At 41.0% G+C, this 21,560-nt stretch overlaps 1 protein-coding gene across 11 annotated transcripts in view; it reads left to right on the top strand.

Annotated features, from left to right (window-relative positions):
- Positions 1 to 19,938, top strand: part of ZBTB43 (zinc finger and BTB domain containing 43) — a 35,650-nt gene extending 15,712 nt beyond the window's left edge. For 8 of the 11 annotated variants that reach the window (XM_032307601.1, XM_032307603.1, XM_032307608.1 and 5 more), the window contains one exon: positions 14,534 to 19,938. In XM_032307601.1, the coding sequence (XP_032163492.1) occupies positions 14,557 to 15,960 (1,404 nt within the window). In that variant the 5' untranslated portion in view covers positions 14,534 to 14,556 and the 3' untranslated portion in view covers positions 15,961 to 19,938. Of the gene's footprint in view, positions 1 to 3,581; positions 3,622 to 5,242; positions 5,288 to 7,448; positions 8,003 to 14,533 lie in introns of those variants that run through there. The other 3 variants (XR_004277437.1, XM_032307606.1, XR_004277438.1) reach the window with 3 other exon arrangements.
- The last annotated feature ends 1,622 nt before the right edge of the window (positions 19,939 to 21,560 follow it).

Genomic DNA, 21,560 nt, shown 5'->3' with positions numbered 1-21,560 from the left:
TGGAAACTTTGTAGTCAGTAACTAGTTTACCTTGCATTACTTTATTTTTCAAACTGCTCGATTAAGATATAATTCATGTGCAATTAAAAGTTTTTTAGTATATTTAGTGGGTTAGTATATTCAGATAGCCATTACCACAACCTAATTTGAGGATTTTCATCCCCGCCCCCCCCCCCCCCGCCGCCCGAAAACCCCAGTTGGCAGTCAGTCACTACCGTTTCCTTTCCCCATAGTTTCTGGCAGCCACTGATTCACTTTTTGTCTATAAATCTTTCTGTTCTGGACATTTCTTATAAATGGAATCATACAAGATGTGGCCTTTTGTATCTACCTTCTTTCACTTAGCATCATGTTTTCAAGGTTCAGCCATGTTGCCACATCTGTCAGCGCTTCGTTCTTTTTTATTGCCAAAAGAATGACATAATATAAGAATACTTATATAGAGGCGCCTGGGGGGCTCAGTGGGTTAAAGCCTCTGCCTTTGGCTCAGGTCATGATTCCAGGGTCCTGGGATTGAGCCCCGCATCGGGCTCTCTGCTCAGCAGGGAGGCCTCTCTGCCTGCCTCTCTGCCTACTTGTGATCTCTGTCAAATAAATAAATAAAATCTTTTAAAAAAGAAAACTTACATAATAAAAGGGAATACTGTTTCATTGTATGGATATATCACCTTCTATTTATTCAGTCAGCAGATGAGGACCTTTGGGTTATTTCCACTTTTTGGCCATGATGGATATTGCTATTGTGGATATTTGTGTGGATATCATACCATATGTTTTCAGTCCTCTTGGGTATAGATCTATGAGTAGAATTGTTGAGTTACATGGTAGCTCTGTGTTTAACTCACTGAGGGGTTGCCAAACTGTTTTCCAAAGTGGCTGTACCACTTTATATTCATATGAGCAATATATAATGGTTTTGATCCTTCCACATCTATGTCAATAATTGTTTTTGTCTGTTTTATTTATCATAGCCATCTGAATGGTTATCTCTCCTTGTGGTTTGAATTTGCCTTTCCCTAGTGAATAATGATACTGAGCATTTTTTGTGTGCTCATTTGTATATCTTCTTTAGAGAAATGTCTGTTCAAATCCTTTGCCCATTTTTCAGTTGTCTGCTATTAAATTTTCAGACTTCTTCATATATTCTGAATACAGAGCACTTAACAGTTATGTGATCTGCATATATTTTCTCCCATGTTGGAGGTTACCTTTCCACTCCCTGGATGGGATTGTTTGTGTCTTGCACTACCCCTTGCATCTTTCTGCTGAGCAATTCAGTCACTCCTACCAGTTCTACCTCTCTGTTCTCCATAGTCACTGTTACTTTCATGGCCTCAAACCTTGATTACATTTACTGAAATCTTTTCTCTTAAGATTTTAATCATTTATTTGAGAGAGAAAGAGAGAGTGAGCAAGGAGCTGGGTGAGGGGCAGAGGGAGAAGCAGACTCCCCGTGGAGCAGGGAGCCCTATACGGGGCTCCATCCCTGAACTCCGGGATCATAAATGGAGCCAAAGGCAGATGCTTAAGATGCTAAGCCACCCAGGCGCCCTTGCTGAAATCTTATAATTAAGCCTGTACTTCTTTGACTTACTCCTGCTTTTAAGTGCATCAGCAGATTGTCTTTCAATCTGCATATCACTGAGAAGTTTTCAGTGCTGCCCCAAGTGCCCACATTTAAAGTTCAGACGGCGCCTTTAGCAGGGTAATCCGAGCAGTCCTTCCCACATGAAGCATAGGAGTGATCTTGAATGAAGAGCTCAGAGAGAGCTTGCCAGCTGGCTTTCTGGTGGTAGTTTTAGCATGGGTGAGGGCCTTGCCCTCAGTGGGATGGGGGCAAGAATTCAGTTTCTTCAGTGTGCCATACTCACAGTGCGCTTGACCCACAAGAGATTAAAGAAAACAAACCAGAATGCCATATGATTTATAATTTTTCTTTGTTAGTAAGTGAGACGGGCTTATAGTTTTATCATATCTAATTTAGATACCAGAGTTTAAATAAAAGTAGTAAGTTTTCTCCCACCGTTATTCCCTTGCTCCTCGTTCCCCTCTGAAACAGTTTATACAGTATAGGAATTAATTTGCTTTAAAAATTTTTCCCGTAAATTATTCTAAGCCTGGTGTGCTTTTGGAAATCATTTGAACTATTTCAGAATTTCTGCACAGTAAACTCTTCAGACTTTTTTTTCTTCTCAGGTCAGTTCTGATAATTTATACTTCTCTGTAAAACTTTTTATCCATGAGATTTTGAAATTTCTTAGTGTGGAATTGTCTTCTGTCTTAAAGTTTCTATAATGTTTTTATAGTCCATTCTTTATTCCAAATTTTGTGAATTTGACACTGCAGTTTTAGTTTCTTCATTGTTTTAGAATTAAGAATTTTGTTTAATTTACTGGGGGGTTTAAGATTTTTTTCTTTAATATTTCTTTATTTATTATAATGTATAATCACATGTAATCAGATGTGCTCTGGTGTGTGTGCCCACTTTTTTCTCTCTTTTTTATTTTTTGGTAAATGTCCTAAAAAAATTTAAAAAGATGTGTTATTTGTAGACTGTAGAGGTTGTATGTTTCATTTAAATTAGCATTACCAGTGATACCTGTCTAAGTTTCTACATTCCAGTTATCCTTTGCCTACCTGATTAAAGAATTAAAAGAGGGAAAATTATATTTCTTACTACAGTTATGTTTCTGTCACTCTTGTTTCCTGGAGACTATATTACATTTACACACAGTTTGCAAGATAATCCTCATTATGAATTATGGAATTCATCAACTAACAATAAACTTGCAAAAAAACAATAAGAACAATAAGCTCTTGTCCCATTTGATACTTTTTACATTGACTCTTACTTTGATATTAATAATGTTGCTTGGCTTTTTGCTGTTTTCATAAACCCATTCTTTTGACTTTTGACCTTTTTGATGGTGAATTCCACTATCTTTTCTGTATCTGAACAAGTATTTTGCCTTTATTTTGAAAGCTATTTTGATTGGGTATAGAATATAGGTTGACAGGTTTTTACTTTTAGTACTTTGAAGATGCCCGTCTTGCATTGTCTACAGTCTCCTGACTGACATTGTTTCTGATAGGAAGTTTGCAGCCTTTCTTATCCTTGGTTCTCTGTACAGAATGGGTCTTTTTCCCCTCTGGCTGCTTTTAAGAGTTTCTTTTTACTGGTTTGAAGTGATTTGATTATGGTATAGCTTGGGGAAATTTTCTTTATGCTTGTGCTTAGAATTTGTTGAGGTTCTTAGATGTGTGGATTTGTTGTATTTATGAAATTTGGAAAGATTTTGACTATTATTTCTTCAAGTAAATTTACCTCCACCTCTTCTCCTTCAGGGACTCCAATTAGGTGCCTTAAAGTTTCTCAGGGTTTACTGATACTTTGTTTCCCCTTCCCCTCTCCTTTTTTTTTTTTTGGTCCTCCCCAACCCTCCCCCCCCCCCATTTTATTTAAGGTTGTTTCTCTTGCTGTGTTTTCAGGTTCACTGATCTTTTTTCTGCAGTATTGTTACTCTTCAGTGTTGGCTTATCTGTGTTTTGTTTTTTAAAGAATTTATTTATTTATTTGACAGAGACAGCGAGAGAGAGAACACAAGCAGGGAGCCTGATGTGGGGTTCAGTCCCAGAACCCTGGGATCATCACCTGAGCCAAAGGCAGACACTTAACGACTGAGACACCCAAGCACCCCTGCTTATTTGTGTTTAATCCATAGAAATTCGATTTGGGTGTGTGTGGTTTTTTGGTTGATTTTTTTTTTTAATAGCTTCCCTGTTTAAATACAGGAAAGCTATATTTTAAACATATGGAATACAGAATTTTCTACCAGTTATATAAATTTGTCATTTCTGGGTCTATTTCTATTGATCACATTTTTTTCTTTCTTTATTATGGTTTATATTTTCCTGCTGCTTTGCATGTCTAGTGATTTTTCATTAGACGGTAGGCATGAGTTTTACTTTCTTGGGCTCTGGATATTTCTGTACTATGTAGATATTCTGAATAGTTTGATCCCTTTGAGGCTTATTTTCAAGATCTGTTTAACAGGACCAGAGCTACATTATGTCTGGGGCTAATTTGCCCCCTGTACTGAAGCAAGACTTCTGAATACTCAAGATTTTTCACTCAGAAATTTTCTTTTGTTAAGTATTTTATTTGATTGCTCCTTCTACTCTATTCAATTCTTTGTCTGAAGGACACTAACTAGCCATACATTGGATCTCTATTCCCATTTCTCCTGTTCTATCCTCTTCTTTCTTGCTGTTTTCATAATTTTATTCTCCTCCTGCATTCTGGTAAAAGTTCCCCTAGGGTGCCTTCCACATCACTGATTCCATTTTCTATTGTTGTGGTTCTGCACCTAATCGCCTGTTTACATTTCTGCTCTGTTACTAGTTTCTCTGCATCTTCAAGTCATCAGCCCTTATTTTTTTTTCATATATACCATGTTTTCATAAGTTTGTGGAAACTTTTTTTTTTTTAAGATTTTATTTATTTATTTCACAGACAGAGATCACAAGTAGGCAGAGGGGTAGGCAGGGGGTGGGGGGAAGCAGGCTTCCCACCAAGCAGAGAGCCTGATGTGGGGCTCGATCCCAGGACTCTGGGATCATGACCTGAGCCGAAGGCAGAGGCTTTAACCCACCGAGCCACCCAGGCGCTCCTGGAGTCCTCATTTTGAAAATGCTGTCTAAGGGCGTCTGGGTGGTTCAGTCGGTTAAGTGTCTGCCTTCCACTCAGGTCATGATTCCAGGATCAGCAGGAAGTCTGATTCTCCCTCTGCCTATCCCCCTGCGCATGTGTGTGCACGCACGCCCATGTGCTCTCTTGCTCTTTATCTGTCAAATAAATAAATAAAATATTTTTAAAAAATAAAAATTAAAATGCTATCTAGAGGGGCACCTCAGTGGCTCAGTTGGTTAAGCATCTGATTCTTGGTCTCAGCTCAGGTCTTGATCTCAGGGTTGTAAATTCAGGCTCCACATTGGGTTCCGCACTGGGCATGGAGCCTACTAAAAATAAAAACTAAATGAATAAAAATAAAAATGCTGCCTAAGCTGTGCTCTTTAGGGGTGACTGTCTGGGTCAGTCAGTATGGCTAGTGACTCTTGATCTTGGAGTCTTAAATTCAAGCCCACATTGGGTTTGCTTTAAAAAACAGAGCTTGCTTTAAAAAACAGCAACAAAACTGTGCTCTTTGTTAACTCATTACTGTTTTCTTTTTTGTTATTGTAGAATGTATTTACAGACCTCATGTACTTACAGAATGAAACGAATCAGGTATTTTTTTTGTTTGGTTGGTTGGGTTTTTAAAAAATATTTTATTTATTTATTTGACAGAGATCACAAGTAGGCAAAGAGGCAGGCAGAGAGAGAGAGGGAAGCAGGCTCCCTGCCAAGCAGAGAGCCTGATGCTGGCCTGGATCCCAGGACCCTGAGATCATGACCTGAGCTGAAGGCAGAGGCTTAACCCACTGAGCCACCCAGGCATCCTGACCAGTCAGGTTTTTAATTCTTTAATGGGAAACATTCTGCTTGGGTGTGAAAAATTTCCACCTTTGTGGGTGGTTTGTTTTTGTTTTATTTGTTTATTTGTTTGTTTTACCATATACACGAATGCTGTTAGAATCATCTCTTAGCTCTTTAGTTGGAAGACAGGCTGAATCATCCTGACACCAGGGGTTAACTTGAATGGCTGGGCCAGAGGCTAGGTCTTAGGTACTCTTAGGAGAGCTTGAGCTCTGTGCACTTTATTCTGTGTTAGGGAAATTGTTTAAGATTTTATTTGTTTGAGAGAGCACACGCACAGAGAAAAAGTGAGGAGGAGAAGCAGACCTCCTCACCGAGCCAAGAGCCAGACACGGGGCTGGATCCCAGGACCCCAAGATCACAACCCAAGCTGAAGACAAGACACTCAACGTGTCTTGGTCCAGCCGACAAATGTCTCTACCTCCTTCCTGGGGCTACTCCTGAGCCCCACCCTCTCATGTCAAGTTTTTTAAAAAATTTCTACTGAGGCACTGTGCAACCTTCGGTATTCCAGTATAGCCAGCTACGAATGTTGCTAATCAGCAGGACCTGTCGCATAGTCCGCTCTGCAGTTGTAGCCCTGGATGGACCTTCGAATGAACAGGCATTAGCGTTCTTCATTGCTGCTACTATACCAGGATTGTCTGAGTAGTAGGTGGAGTTGCAGGAGTAATGCGTCTTTCAGTCTGGCCCCATCTCAACTCTGTCCTTAATTAAAGTTTAACCAGATAACTCTGGTCGCTAGTTTCCAGGACTAAGGCCAATTTTTTCATTTTTCCTAGATTATTTTGGTTAGGATATGGTAGATGGGAAGAATTATATATTGCTTTCAAGTCTTCCATCTTACTCTGTGATACTGAAATTTATTGTGAAAGGACATATGACTGTAGGGTATACCAGGTCCCCTCCTCTGAATTTCTCTTGAGTTTATAATTCTCTTGTGGTGCTTTTATCAGGCTTTTCCTTGAATAACACAGTTGTATGCATTTTTCTTAATCTCCCCTACCAGATTATAAACTCTGTACAGTGAGATTCCTTGATCATTTTAGAAATTCTCCCACAGTATTTTGCATATGGTAGTTCATGGTGGTGTACTTATTTAAGTGTTTATTGTGAGTTAATTACTTCTGTCAAAGTTTTTTTTTTTTTTTTTAATTGAAACAACAGCCATACTATTAATATAGGTAACAGCTGCTTGTGAGCTTTTAAATAGGCTTATATAGCAGGAAAACCCAAAGGAGAAGTTCAGGCTTTGCAGGTTAGTAAGATCAGGGAACGTGTAGAAATACCACACTCACCCAAAGTTAAGGGGTAGAGGTTGTATTTTATTTATATTTTTCTAAAGTATTTTATTTTTAACCTCTATGCCCAGCATGAGGCTCGAACTCACAACTCCAAGATCAGGAGTCACATTCACATGCTCCACCAGCTGAGCCAGCCAGGCACCCCAAAAGTCAGATACTTTTAAATTTTAAAGACCATTACCACCTTGACATAGTTGAAAATAAAGTTCTGTGATTTTTTTTTCTTCCCAGGTTTTGGGGTTTTTTTAATGTGTGGTTAAAAAATACATATATCAGGGGCGCCTGGGTGGCTCAGTGAGTTAAAGCCTCTGCCTTTGGCTCAGGTTGTGATCCCAGGGTAATAACTCCCATTTCTAATTCCCCTGAGCCAATAATAACCTCTAATCTACTTTTTTGTCTCTGAATCTGCCCATTCTAGATATTTCTCATAAGTGAAATTACACAATTGTGTCCTTTTGTGTCTAGCTTCAAGTTAATGTTTAGCATGATTTGGCATGTTTTCCATGTTTATATTGTAGCATGTATCAGAGCTTTATTACTTTTTATATTCTGTATTCTTTTAGGTGTCATTGATTTGTAATAATGTTAAGTCCTCTATTTCCTTTTAGATCCTAAATCTGGTTTTTTCTATTACTGAAAGAAGTTGGAGTCACCACCTGTTGTTGTAGATTGGTCTGTTTCTCTATTCAGTTTTGTCCATTTTTTGCTTCATATATTTTGTCCCATATATATTTCTCTTGTTGGGTACATATATGTTTATGGTTGTTATATCATCTTGATAGATTGAACCTTTTATCCGTATATAATGTCCTTTGTTCTTGTAACCTTTTTGACTTAAATTCTATTTTGTCTGATAATAATATAGTCGCTCCAACTCTTTTGGTTACTCTTTGCGTGGAATATCTTTTCTCTCATTTTACATGTCTCTTATAGATAAGATATAAATAAATCATGTTTTTTAATCCATTCTGCCAGTCTCCAACTTTTAATGGGGGAGTATAATCCATTTACATTTAAATACTGATAAGGAAGGATTTACTTCTACCGTTTAGCTGTTTTCTATATATCTTGTATGTTTTTTGTTCCACAATTCCTCCCTTACTACCTTTTAAAAACCGTTAAGGGGCACCTGGGTGGCTCAGTCATTAAGCATCTCCCTTTGGCTCAGGTCATGATCCCAGGGTCCTGGGAGCAAGCCCCACATCGGGCTCCCTGCTCCGTGGGAAGCCTGCTTCTCCCTCTCCGACTCCCCCTGCTTGTGTTCCCTCCCTCACTATGACTTTCTCTGTCTAGTAAATCTTGTGTGTGTGTGTGTGTGTGTGTGTGTGTGGTTGTGTGTGTGTTAAAAAATAAAATAAAAACATTTATTTACTCTCCTTTGGTACGCCATTTTGATTCTTTTCTTTCCTTTCCATGTATAGTCTTAGTAATTACATTGAGGTTTACAGTTAACCTCTTAAACTTAGCAGCAACTTAGTTTGACTAATTCAATCTTAGTTCCTTTTACTTTATTTTTTTTCTTTTTTTTTTTTAAGAGAGAGCACACAAGTCCACTTGACTTGCGGGGGCGGGAAGATGTGGAGAGGGGGAGAGAGAATCTTAAGCACGCCCAGCACCCTAAGATCATGACCTGAGCCGAAATCAAGTTGGATGCTTAACCAGCTGAGCCATCCAGGCACCCCCAAACTTAGTTTCAGTAGTACACACTCTGTTACTTAGATATCTATCCCTCCCCTTTCTGTTATTGTCATGGATTACATTTTCATATGTTGTCTATCGACATAGATTTATAACTATTTTATGCATTTATCTTTTAAAGCATACAGGAAAAAAAGGAGTTATAAGTCAAAAGAATAATAACAGCTTTTATGTTTACGTTGCTAATCTTTATCAGTGGTCTTTATTCCTTCATGTGACTTGGAATTACTACCTAGTATTCTTTTATAGTGGCCTGATGGATCTCTTTTTATCATTTCTGGTAGAGGAGGTCTACTGGTAATGAATGTCCTTAGCTTTTGTTTATCTGGGACTGTCTTAATTTCTCCTTTATTCAAGAAAGGATAGTTTTGCCAGATAGAAAATTACAAGTTGACAGTTTTTTCTTCTACCACTTTTATTGTCATACCACTGCCTTCTGGCCCTGATGGTCTTTGATGAAAATTAGCTATAAATCTAACTAAAGATCCTTTTTTATGTGATCAGGCACTTCTTTCTTGCTGTTCTCAAGTCCCTTGTCTTTGACTTCCTGCTATTTAACTTCTAGTGTGTCTAATGTGGATCTCTTTAATTTTACTCTACTTGGGAGTTTTTTGAGCGTTTTGGATGTATGGGTTTGTCTTTTATAAGGGGAAGTTTTCTACCAATATTTCTTTTAATACTGTTTCTGTCTTTTCTTTTATTGGAGACCCCCATGGTGTGCATGTTGGTACATTTAATGGTGTCCCACAGGTACCTCAGATTGTGCTCATTTCTCTTCATTTTTCTTCCTATCCCTCTGGCTGGATAGTTGGAATTGCTTTGTCCTTGAGTTTGCTGATTTTTTTTTCCTTTTGCCTATTTAAATTTGCCATCGAACTCCTCTTGTAAATTTTTAATTTCAACCTGTATTTGTTTCCTATGTCTTTCAAAAACATCACAAACTAGATGGCTTAAATAACGGGAATTTGTTATTTCACAGTTCCAGAGGCTAAAAGACCAAGATCATGGTGTTGGTAGATTTGGTTTCTCCTGAGGCCTTTATTCTCGGCTTGCAGATGGCCATCTTTTCACTGTATCTTCACATTGTGCGCGCCTCACATGTTTCTCTGTGTGTCCAAATTTCATTCCTTAAAATAATACTAGTCAGAGTGGATTAGGGTCCACCCTAACAACAACTCAACATCTCATAGCAATCACGTTCTAGGGTGCTTGAGGAGTCAGGGCTTCAACATGAATTTTGAAGGGATATAATGCAGCCCACAACACAGCTATTATTCTTGGCTCCAGAATTTGTTTGGTTCATTTTTATCATTTCTGTCTCCTTACTGACATTTTTCTCCTGATTTCCTTTAGTTTTTTTGTCCATAGTGGGGTTTGGGGGGTTTGTCTTTTTTTTTTTTTTTTTTTTTTTAAGCAATTTGAGCACATACAAGGGAGATGATTTAACAACTTAAGCTAGTAATTCCAATGTCTGAAATTCCTCAGGGATAGTTTCTACTATTCTTTTTCTTGTGAATGCACCTGTTTTCCTTTTACTTTGTAGTTTTTGGTTGAGAGCTGGAACGTTTTATGTATTCTAATATGGTTAACTCTTGAAATCAGATTCTTCCTATCCTATGGGATTTCTTTTGTTACTTTTTGAGGGCTGAAGTAATTTGTTTGCATGACAGTTTTTCCAAATGATTTTGCAAAGTCTACATCCCTTATTGCATGTAGTCACTGAAGTTTCTGTTGCTTTATTACATGGTCAGCCTGTGACCTGACAAACTTCCTTAAATACTTGGACTCGGGCCCTGGGGGTGGATGGCAGGGGAGTGTGTTTATCTTTTCAAAAATCTTACGGTCAAGGGGCACCTGGGTGGCTCATTGCGTTAAAGCCTCTGCCTTTGGCTCAAGTCATGATCCCAGGGTCCTGGGATTGAGCCCCGCATCGGACCCTCTGCTCAGCGGGGAGCCTGCTTCCCTTCCTCTCTCTCTGCCTGCCTCTCTGCCTATTTGTTATCTCTTGTCTGTCAAATAAATAAATAAATATCTTTTTTTGAAAAAAATCTTACGGTCGGAAAAAAGTTTATGATCGATGCTGCTGAGGAAGACATTGCTGCTTGAGCGGGCCAAAACAAAGCTATGTGGATCCACCATACTGGCCAGAATGCAAACCCTCAGCTTTTGAAAGATGTAATCCTCGTCCTCCCTGGTATGAGCCAGCCACTTCAGGAATGTGGGCCACTGTCCCACAGACTGGCACAGGGGTGAGGAATGGGGTTTATAGTTGGTTTGTGCATACAGCTCTCTTGGTGAAGTTCAACGCCTCTCCCTTCAGCCAGCATTGTCTTGGTTGCTACAAGTGTCTAATCAGATTCCAGAGTTCTGAAATAGTTGCTTCTGATTATTCAGCAGCTTACTGGTTGTTTTGGTGGAGGGACTGATCCCTAGAGCTCCCTTTTTCACCACTTCCTTTAATATCACTTATGACCTTTATTTTTGTAGAATTATTTTTAAAAGTCTTGTTCTCAGTCACTTAAGATTCCACAAAAGATACTTGAAATCTTGAGGAAAAGATTAGTGTTCAGTAGTAGTGTTGGGAAAATAGGCTAGACATTTTGAGGGAAAGGGGCTGGAATCCTAACCTTACTCCTTATGCCGAAACAAACTCTTCGTGTATTAAACATTTAAGTGCTTTTTTAAAAAATGGCACCAGGGGGAAAAAACAAATGCTTTTAACTTTTTAAAAGTAATCTTGGAGTTGGGAATGCCTTTCTGTGTCTAATACAAAACCCTGGAGCCATAAAAGCAAAGATTGGGTAATTTGTATACATTTCAAAGTTATAAATTTCATTTACAAAAAACTACAAATCAGTAAGATTAATTGCCCAGTTTATTTGAGCAAACAATATGACTGATAATTTATAGGAAAAACAAATGACCAGTAAACATGAACCAAGAATATCATTCTCATTCATAATTAAAGAAATGTTGATCAAAACAACAATGAATTATGGGTTATTCACTTAGGAGATTTGGAAACTTTTTTCCCCCTGGTTTGATAATAGCTAGTGTTGTTAAGAGTGTGGAGGAGTAGACCTTATTGTTCCTTGTTGGTAGGAGTGTGTCTTGGTACAACCTTTCCGAAAAGTGGCTTCGTAATATATATCAGAATGTCAAATCCGCAGCCCTTTGACCCAACAATTCCATTGGTAGAGATTACCTTATAGATGTTTCCAAGGATATGCTAAGATAGTTATGCACAGATGTATAATTATATTGTATATATTATAATAGCATTGCTCTTAATTTCAAAAGCCCAGACAATTGAAATTCTATAAGAAGAGAGCTGCTTAAATTAGGATATGTCCATATAGCAGGAGCTATATCGTCATTAAACAGAACTGAATGAGTTCTTTCTGTGCTAATATAGTACATTCGTTCATTTGAGCTACTGTAACAAAATACCATAGACTGGTTGGCTTATAAACAACAGAAATTTATTTCTCGTAATTCTGGAGGCTAAGAAGTCCAGGGTCAAAGCGCTTGCAGATTCTGTGTGTTGAGAGGACCCACTCCCTGGTTCATAGCTAACTTGTCTTTTCCATGTGTCTTCACATGGGCAAAAGGGCCGAATAGTCTCTGTGTCTCCTGTAATTTTTTAACGTTTTTATTAAACTCTGCAGTCAGTGTGGGGCTTAAACTCAATTCTACCCTGAGATTGAGTCACATGCTCCTACCAAATGAGCCAGACAGGTGCCCCTGTGTCTCTGTTATAAGAGCAGTAATTCCAGGGACGCCTGGGTGGCTCAGTGGGTTAAGCCACTGTCTTCGGCTCCGGTCGTGATCCCAGGGTCCTGGGATCGAGCCCCAAATCAGGCTCTCTGCTCGGCGGGGAGCCTGCTTCCTCCTCTCTCTCTGCCTGCCTCTCTGCCTGCTTGTCATCTCTCTCTGTCAAATAAATAAATAAAATCTTTAAAAAAAAAAAAAAAGAGCAGTAATTCCATTCATGAGGACTCTGCCCTGGTGACCTCATCACCACCTAAAAACCCTCCTCCAAATGTAATCGCATTGAGGGAATAGGTGTCAACATGAATTTGGGGAGACACAGTCTATACCATGTCAGAAGTTCTCCCAAAATCTATTAAGTGACAAAAGCTAAATGCAGAATAAAATGTAGGTAATGAACCCATTTGGGTAAGATTTTTTAAAGGATATATATGATCTATTCTGATAAATGCATATAAAAATTTCTAGAAATATCTGAATTTATTAATGGTGATTTTCTTTGGGAGGAGGGATAGGAACAATTGGTGAAGAATTTTGGTTTTTGTTTTTTGTTTTTTAAACAAGTTTCTGTAAATGCCTTTACATGTGTATATTATCCCCCCCCCTTTTTTTTTTAAATAGCTAAAATCCAAATTCTACAGTGATGTGGTCTAGCAGAGAATCTGTATACCCAGATACGGTTCTCAGAATTTCCATACTTTCTAAGTCTTATGTTTACATACTATCAACTTCTCCTTTTGAAATTACAGATACCTGGATAGTTTATTTCCTGGTCTATTTTTGCTTTAAATTATCATGAAATGTTTTAAGAGGTGTAGCCATAAATTAATATTTCTTTCTAAAAATACTATGTTACCTCTAAAAATTAATAATGAGTAACATGGTATTTTAGCATCTTCCTAGAAGAGGCAGAATGATGTTATAGGGAAAATAGCATAGGCTTTGAAGTCATAGAGACCCACAGTCAATCAAATTCCAATTTCATAAAAACTAGCTCTTATTTTAACCTTGGGAAAGTTACCTGAAATAGCTGAACTTGAGAATATCAGTCTCCACATTTGCAGTCATAAAGATTAAGTGGGAAAAAAAGGTGTATAGCCCCTGCTATATAGTGATTACTCAAGAAACATTGGTTTCTTTTCTTGGTCTTTCTCCCTATCTCTCGAAGATGACTTTCAATCTTTGGGGGGTTTTTTGTTTGTTTGCTTTGTTTTTAATCTCATACTTAGAAAATCTGGCATTTAACAGTGTTTGGATATAGTATTGGAACCAGGTGACAGCGCCAATAAATCTCTCGGGTTTACTGGTTTATTTTAATTTACTATGGAATTACAGTGTGTGAACAGGATCTCAAACGAAGTTTATCTTATTGATTGTTGCTATTTGAAATTTTCTCTAATGCTTGACTACCCCACAAAATATATTTACAGTAACAGCACAGGCGATCCTTTATTCTTTGTTTTAGTTTTATCTTCGGATTGAGTTCATTCAGTAACAGGGACAATATTTACTATGCTCTTTGGTCTATAAACAACTTGGAGACCACCAGACAGAAGGAATACCTTGCCTTCCCAGTTCATCTGCTTCACATCAGAAGCTCCTAAAGGGCTCAAATTCTGATGGTCACCAGAGAAACACTGTTTGGGGCTTCGGTGAGTGTGCCCCTGTGGTGCTGAAGGACCAAAGGCAAGATTCTTCTGGCCACTTGACCCCCTTTTCCCCTCACTCCCATGCTGGCGTATAGCCTAACGGTCTTGCTGTTCCTTACAGTTGCTGAGTTCATTCTTGTCTCAGAAGTTACATAGCTCTTCCTTCTCACAATTCCATCCTTACTTCCTTACCCCAACTTGGCAAATGTGGATAGAATCTGAGTTCTCTTAAAAACTCTGTCCTTTGGATAGGTGCCATGTTCGTTTGGAGTAGAAGTATTTACTCTGTTTTATTTAGGAGATTTGTATAGCTTACAGATCACATCTCTGTGGATTCTCTTCTCTCATTCACAGACATAGGCAAAATTGAGAGTTATTACCGTGTTGATGGTGGGTGGTTCCTGTTTTCGGCATACTCACACCTGTAAGCCTTGCTCTGGGGGATGAATGCTCCTCCCACTGGTGCCCACAGGCAAGGGGACTGGATGGAACTATCCAACTTGGCTTAGTTTTCTTAGTGATCAGTAAGTTCCTCTTTGGGCTAGAATTAGTACTAATTTTTCTTTCTCTTGTAGCACTGAACAAGATTTGTGATGAAATGGAGCCTGGAACAAACTCTTTTCGAGTAGAATTTCCTGATTTTTCCAGCACAATTCTGCAGAAACTGAACCAGCAGCGCCAGCAAGGACAATTATGTGATGTTTCCATTGTTGTCCAAGGCCACATTTTCCGGGCACACAAAGCTGTTCTTGCTGCCAGTTCACCCTACTTTTGTGACCAGGTACTCCTGAAAAACAGCAGGAGAATTGTTTTACCTGATGTGATGAACCCAAGAGTATTCGAGAACATTCTCTTATCTAGTTATACGGGACGTCTAGTCATGCCTGCTCCAGAAATTGTTAGTTACTTAACAGCAGCAAGCTTCCTCCAGATGTGGCATGTGGTAGACAAATGCACTGAGGTTTTAGAGGGAAACCCTACAGTCCTCTGTCAGAAGCTGAATCATGGCAGTGACCACCAGTCTCCAAGTAGTAGTAGTTATAATGGCCTGGTAGAGAGCTTTGAGCTGGGCTCTGGGGGCCATGCTGATTTCCCCAAAGCCCAGGAACTGAGGGATGCAGAGAATGAAGAGGAGAGCACCAAAGACGAGCTGTCATCTCAGCTCACCGAGCAGGAATACCTTCCCAGCAACTCGTCCACAGAGCATGACCGGCTGAGCACGGAAATGGCGAGCCAGGATGGGGAGGAGGGGGCCAGCGACAGTGCCGAGTTCCACTACACCCGGCCCATGTACAGCAAGCCCAGCATAATGGCTCACAAACGCTGGATCCACGTGAAGCCCGAGCGCTTTGAACAGGCATGCGAGGGCATGGATGTGCACGCAACCTACGACGAGCACCAGGTCACCGAGTCCATCAATACCATGCAGACGGAGCACTCGGTCCAGCCTTCGGGAGTAGAGGAGGACTTTCACATCGGGGAGAAAAAAGTGGAAGCGGAGTTTGACGAACAGGCTGATGAAAGCAATTATGACGAGCAGGTGGATTTCTATGGCTCCTCCATGGAAGAGTTTTCCGGAGAGAGGTCAGATGGGAATCTCATTGGGCACAGACAGGAGGCTGCCCTAGCATCAGGCTACAGTGAGAATATCGAAATGGTAACAGGGATTAAAGAAGAAGCTTCCCATTTAGGATTCTCAGCCACCGACAAGCTGTATCCTTGTCAGTGTGGGAAAAGTTTCACTCACAAGAGTCAGAGAGATCGACACATGAGCATGCACCTCGGTCTTCGGCCTTATGGCTGTGGTGTCTGTGGTAAGAAATTCAAAATGAAGCATCATCTCGTGGGCCACATGAAAATTCATACAGGCATCAAGCCGTATGAGTGTAATATCTGTGCAAAGAGATTTATGTGGAGGGACAGTTTCCACAGGCACGTGACTTCTTGTACCAAGTCCTATGAAGCTGCAAAGGCTGAGCAGAATACGACTGAGGCTAACTAAAAATAGGATCTGGCCCTTGAGTGGCAGGCACAAAAATAAACTATGGTAATTATGCAAATCTGGGCACAGATGATGCGTGCTACTTGCTATTATGAGAGAAGCTTAAAAAAAAATGGAAGATATTTCTGAAAGACCAGCTCTAAGTAGGCCAATTTAAAAATCTAATTCCTCAAATTTGTATGTTCCTGTCCAGGCCTGGAGTGGGTAACGGGGAGAAGTTAACCCACCTCCCAGCTGGCGAGGTAAAACTTCAGGCCCGTTGTTGTGATTGAGGCAGGTGGACTTGGTGATAGAGACACCTGCGCTTGGAACTGGACCCCAGCCTACCAGTTCTGTTTCAGGGGGCAGCCAATTTTGATCACTTATTACAAGGTCATGTTGGAATTTTATTTAGCTCTCACCATAGATAACTTAGGTAACGTGGATTTGTTTTGGTAGCTGCCTCACTGAATGAAATGCTACTTAATGTAAAAGCTACAGATAATGTGATTCCTAGGATGCAAAAGTGATTAACAGAGCCCTCTTCTCTGGTTTTATTCTCTCTAAAAGGGTATTTTAACTATGGAGATGCTAAGAGGGTGACGTTCTAAGTATGAAACAACGTACGGTACAAGCTTCAATTTCTGTTAAGATGCCACTCTCACAATGTGTTTCAGACTCTTGATAAGGCAAAGTTTTGTATTTTAGTACTAACATTTAGTTTGGACAATTGTATCTAATTGCAATTCTCTAGGGTGCCAGAGATAGGTATTTCTAATTGGTTTGCTGTCCCAAATCCTGTATAATTATAGCATCCACACAGTGGGATCTGCTCTGCGGCTAGTAGGCGTCTAGCCTGCTTTGACTCTGACCGTGGTACCATTGGCTGCTGAGCCATTTCTCTCTCAGATTATGATGCTTCCTGAGGAGGTCAGTTAGTGACCACAGTTAGTGGGAATGAGCCAGAAGTCATGGCTGAGAGTTCCCTGTGTGTGGAAGCTTATGGAGGCTGCAGGACACTCCCAGCGACCAGCCAAAGTCTCGGAAGAGCAGACTTTTGAGCGGGAGAGAAGACCAAGCAAGCGGAGTCTTGAAAATACACTGGTGGGGGAGGGAGTCTTAGAGGGGCACACCGAGCTAATGCTGCCGTTCTTAGGAGTGCTGGAAGGGGTTTCCAAAGGGGGAAAGAAGGAATCCTAATTTTAGAAGGTAGCCTCCAGATTCATGTTCCCAAACTCTAGGTAAAGCTGCATAAATTTACAAGTCCACGTAGCTGTACGCACCAGAAGCCAGCAAGAAAAGCTGCTGTTCTTGGACCTTTTCTGCAGCTCGGTCAGATGTTTTAGGTTAAAAAGGAAGCCTCCATTCAGAATGCTTTCAGGCTGTGTCAGATACCTGAAGGCCTCACCAGGGTAGGACAGGGTGCTACTATTATGTCAGCTTTTCCACAAATTACTGGTCTTTTACTTCTAAGTGGAAACTTCTTTCCGTAAAATAAAAATAACTTTTCCTGGATTTGAGGTAAAATTTTGTTTTAAAAGTTTGGCTTTGCTCTAATGTGATACACATTGCTGGCAATGGCCTCCCATCCTCAAGCTCCAACCACAAAGGCATTGGCTTGTTGAACGTTGTCTGGAAAGGGGAAAGAAAGTACTTATTTACCCGTTAACTCTTGTAATCAACATTACAAAACAGGGATCTGTTCATTAACACTGTATCATTCTCGATATATAAAAAGCACTTTGTATTTAAAACTTTATTATAAATATATATATATTGATTTTTTTAACGTAGAAACTAGATATTACCTCTTGGTTGTTTGCCACATTAATATTCTCTTTGTGTCAAAACTTCACGGTTACAGTCCTTTCTCTGCACACCTGACAGATGTGTCTAGAGGTGACTGTGCAAGCAGAGTTCAATTGCTCCTTCTCTTTTTTTTTTTTCATGTTAGAAGCCAGTAGGTTTTAGGGATGATCCTAGCCATTATGTGTGAGAAGAAATTGATTTTTTATTCCTACTGATTTTAGTACCAAGGCAGTGAAGCCATTTTGTTCTGCCAAAAGCTGATCACCCTCTCCCGTGGTGTTAGCAAATCATTTTCTAATAATTTGGAAGGTTTGGTGTGCTGTTTCCCATTAAAGATTGTATTCAAATGAGCATTGGGACATTTTGGGAGAAGAGTCTGAGAGGTAAAATAAAAATATTCCAGAAAAATCATGGTTCTTCAGTTATGCTGAAATTAGCACAGCACCTTTGTTACGAGTAATGTTAAAGAATGCTCCTTCAGCCAGGAGTGGTGGGCAGCCCTTGGGTGACAATTTGGGAAGTAGTCTCTTGTGCTGGGACTTATCTCATGTGTTGTGAAGAAAGGTGTCTTTTATTGAAATCCTTAGATGTACATCAGCTAAGTATAGAATTTAAAGTGTAAGTTCCTCACATCTGCTGTTTTAAGTTGTTTATGGTAGTTGGGGTTTCCTTTAAAATTCGGGTTGCTAGTTGGGTCAGCCAGACCCTGCAAAGTGGTTGGCATCTGAAGTGCTGGCCATGTTCAGAGAGGTGGGGGAAAGAGATTGCCTTAGTTTGGATAGTGAAAGTGAATTTTTATAAACTTTACTTTATAGGATTAGGAGATCGTACTGGATTACTACCTTTTTTCTCCTACCCACTCTGGGTTGGATAGTCTCTCTCCGTAGCCTCAGTACAGCTTTAGAAAATCTTTATCCTTCCAAATGAGTTTGGATAGTTGTGGGTAACATTTTCCAAACAGTCTTTCAGGGATCGTGTTAATGGCCTACAACCAAGTATTTGTCCCCAACTTTGGGTCTTAACTGTGGTTCTTCTCCAATCCCAGTGGGAAAGGGCTTCAAGGCACCACCAGTGGTATTTAATATGAGTATTTATACCATGCCTTTAATTTTAGATCTACACATTACAGCAATCCACTTGGTCAAGTAGGGATCACTGTCTAAGGAAGGACTGGTGTAGCCTTTCCTCGCGTGTGTTGAGGGTTACCCTCAGGCTCTCCTGGGCCCCAGCCTGTTGATTCTGATTTCTAGATCTCCCCTTCCTCTAATCCCTTCTGCAGGCCACAACTCTCAAAGAGTCTGCCCGAAAGGGTCCTCTCCATTCTAGTGGCCATTTGCTGAGCTAAACTGACCCAGCGCTGGCTTCTGGCTGTTTGGGAGAGCTGCTTGGTCTCAGTGACCTCTTCCTGTGGAGGCACGAGGCAGACGCATCCCCAACTGCTGCCGAAGTGACACAGGGGCAGAGCAGAAGTGGCCCGGTTTGTCCTGGGGAGGGGAATTTGCCGCAGCCTGCTGGGTGAGGATGGGGGAGCTCCACAGGTGTTTGTCTTTGTGAAGGTCTCATTTAGGGACGCTGGAAACCATGCAGCGTATTTGCCCCCTTCCCCAACCCCCGTCTGCCACACTAATGTTGTGATTTAATTGCTTTCATGGGTCACTAACTTTGTTGAGTAAAACCAGGGTCTGTTTGTTTGGGTTTTTTCTTTGCTACTTATATATTTAAAGGTACATGTTTCTTATTTCTGATCTCTACTGATAGTGCCCAATGGGAAGATGCTGGAACACATTTTGCAAATGTGACCTTTTTTTTTTTTTTTTTTTTTTTTTTTTTAAGTGTTGCTTGAAGCCTGTGTCATAATGTCAGTTGCTGCTGCCTTCTTTCCTTTTATGAGGTTCCCAATGTTTCTTCCAGAATATTACTTTATTTATGCAAGTCAGGTGACTCTTAGGCCACAAAACCATTTGATGATAAACAGATTATCATTAGGTGCATATCTTATTGATATTTTGTGAAATGTTATGCCTGTGTTGCAAAAGTTGAATAGTTTTGTCTTTATATATTGCTGTCTTCAGTGTACAGCATGGTTTTACTTAATTGAATGTTACTGTTTAATATTTTCTTCTTATAGAAGAGACCATGCCCTTTTGTATGACATGTTTTAATAAATGTTATCCGTCAACTTTGTAAAAAGTTTTGTTTTTCACTCTGGTTATATGACCGCATGTCTTTGTTCTCATCCTGGCTTTTGCCCCCTGAAAATGAAGGTTGTAGCCTTTTGTTAAGTAAATGCCAGATGAATAGTCTGACCAAGTGAGTAGTGAGTGAGCATTTGCCTGTCAGGAATTTATGATGATTATCCCATTTTCACCCCCCGCCAGCTCCATCCAGGGTCTAGGCGTGCTAGGTATTCTGTTGGCTCCTCAGATCCCCTCACGCTGTGCTTCGCTCTGGATGCTGGCATTGGCAGACCTGCCCTGCCTTCTGGTCAGGGTACCCCAGAGATCATCTGGAAGGAACCTGGTGGATTAGAGGAGGGGTTGTCGAATTCCCTCCCCTGGCTCCTTCCTGCCAGGTGGGGGTTGACAGGTGGCCAGGCTCTGCCTGAGGCCACAGCTCCTGTGAGACCGCTGGACAGTTGGGTGACCACACCCTCTCCTTGGCCAGCCCTCGAGAGCTGCACTGTCCTCACAGACGTTCCCTAACCCTGCCCACGCCCTTTATAAGCAGCGCGTGTGTGAAACGGGCACCGCAGCGGAGTGTGCTCTGTTTCACACCAGGACCCCTGCCGACTCTGTAGGTGCCCTCGCTCCGTGCAGGAGCCTGTTGTGCCCGAGAGGAGGTGCACCTGTTACGGCAGAACATGGCTGCACAGCGGAGCTGGGTTCACGGCTGTGACCCTTGGAGATGCTTCTTTTCACTGCTCTGTAATGCCCCATGCTCTGGTGGGGTCTCTCCCTCACCTCACTGTGCCTTCCCGCACTCGTCCCCCCCGCCGAAAAAACCCTAAGGAAACAGCAACCGTGCTCTTTAAAAGTGCTGCAGGCACTGAGGGGGCCCACGTATTTCCTAACAACAGCTCATTACCAGAGACACTGCTTGTTTTAGACCAAACTTAACCGTCTTCCCACACAAACCTTCTGTTACCACTGTTTGTTGTGAGGTTTCTTTTCCCCTCCCCATTGCTGATTTTAAAGCCAACTGCAGATTGCCTCAGCTAGCTCAGCCATTCTCTGTGTGGGAAGAAGTCCAGAAGAACCATTTCTAGCCCTTTCTGTGGTGGGGCCTGTCGGGGCTGACCAAGGGCAGACAGCTCAGGCCCTGCGGCATGGTGACCCCCCAACCCCCGCTGGGGCCCCCTTTACCGGCAGCCCCAGCCCACCTGGGGAGCAGGCTTTGTCGCGGCTCCCGCAGGGGCGGAGACCTCTGGGGTGTGAAGATGAGAAGCACTGTGTTCCTTATCAGGAGAAAGCAAAAGATGGAAGTGGCTCGTTTGTATTTGGGAACAGAAGGGGGGTGGGATGTGAGGGGTATAACCCAGATGGAGCATGTAACACCTGTGCAGTTTATTTAGCTTTCCTCAGAGTCAATTCAGGGACCGCTTCCCACCAAACCACCGGAGTGTTCCCTGAGACAGTCTCCATGCCTGGGCATCTTGGAGGGTACACAGCTCCAGAACTTGCCCACAGTCAATGGACCCGCTAGCAGGTCAGCCACAGGAGTTGAGGTAAGCTTCGGCTTGATGTAACAGTCATATATGATTGGGTAAATGATTCTAAATATGATCTTTCTCCGTGCAGAAAGTCTCACTGTGC

Source organism: Mustela erminea, chromosome 12, assembly GCF_009829155.1.
Source record: "Mustela erminea isolate mMusErm1 chromosome 12, mMusErm1.Pri, whole genome shotgun sequence".
Taxonomy (NCBI): Eukaryota; Metazoa; Chordata; class Mammalia; order Carnivora; family Mustelidae; genus Mustela; species Mustela erminea.
Note: the sequence above shows the minus strand (reverse complement) of the source record. Positions and strands in the feature narration are given on the sequence as shown.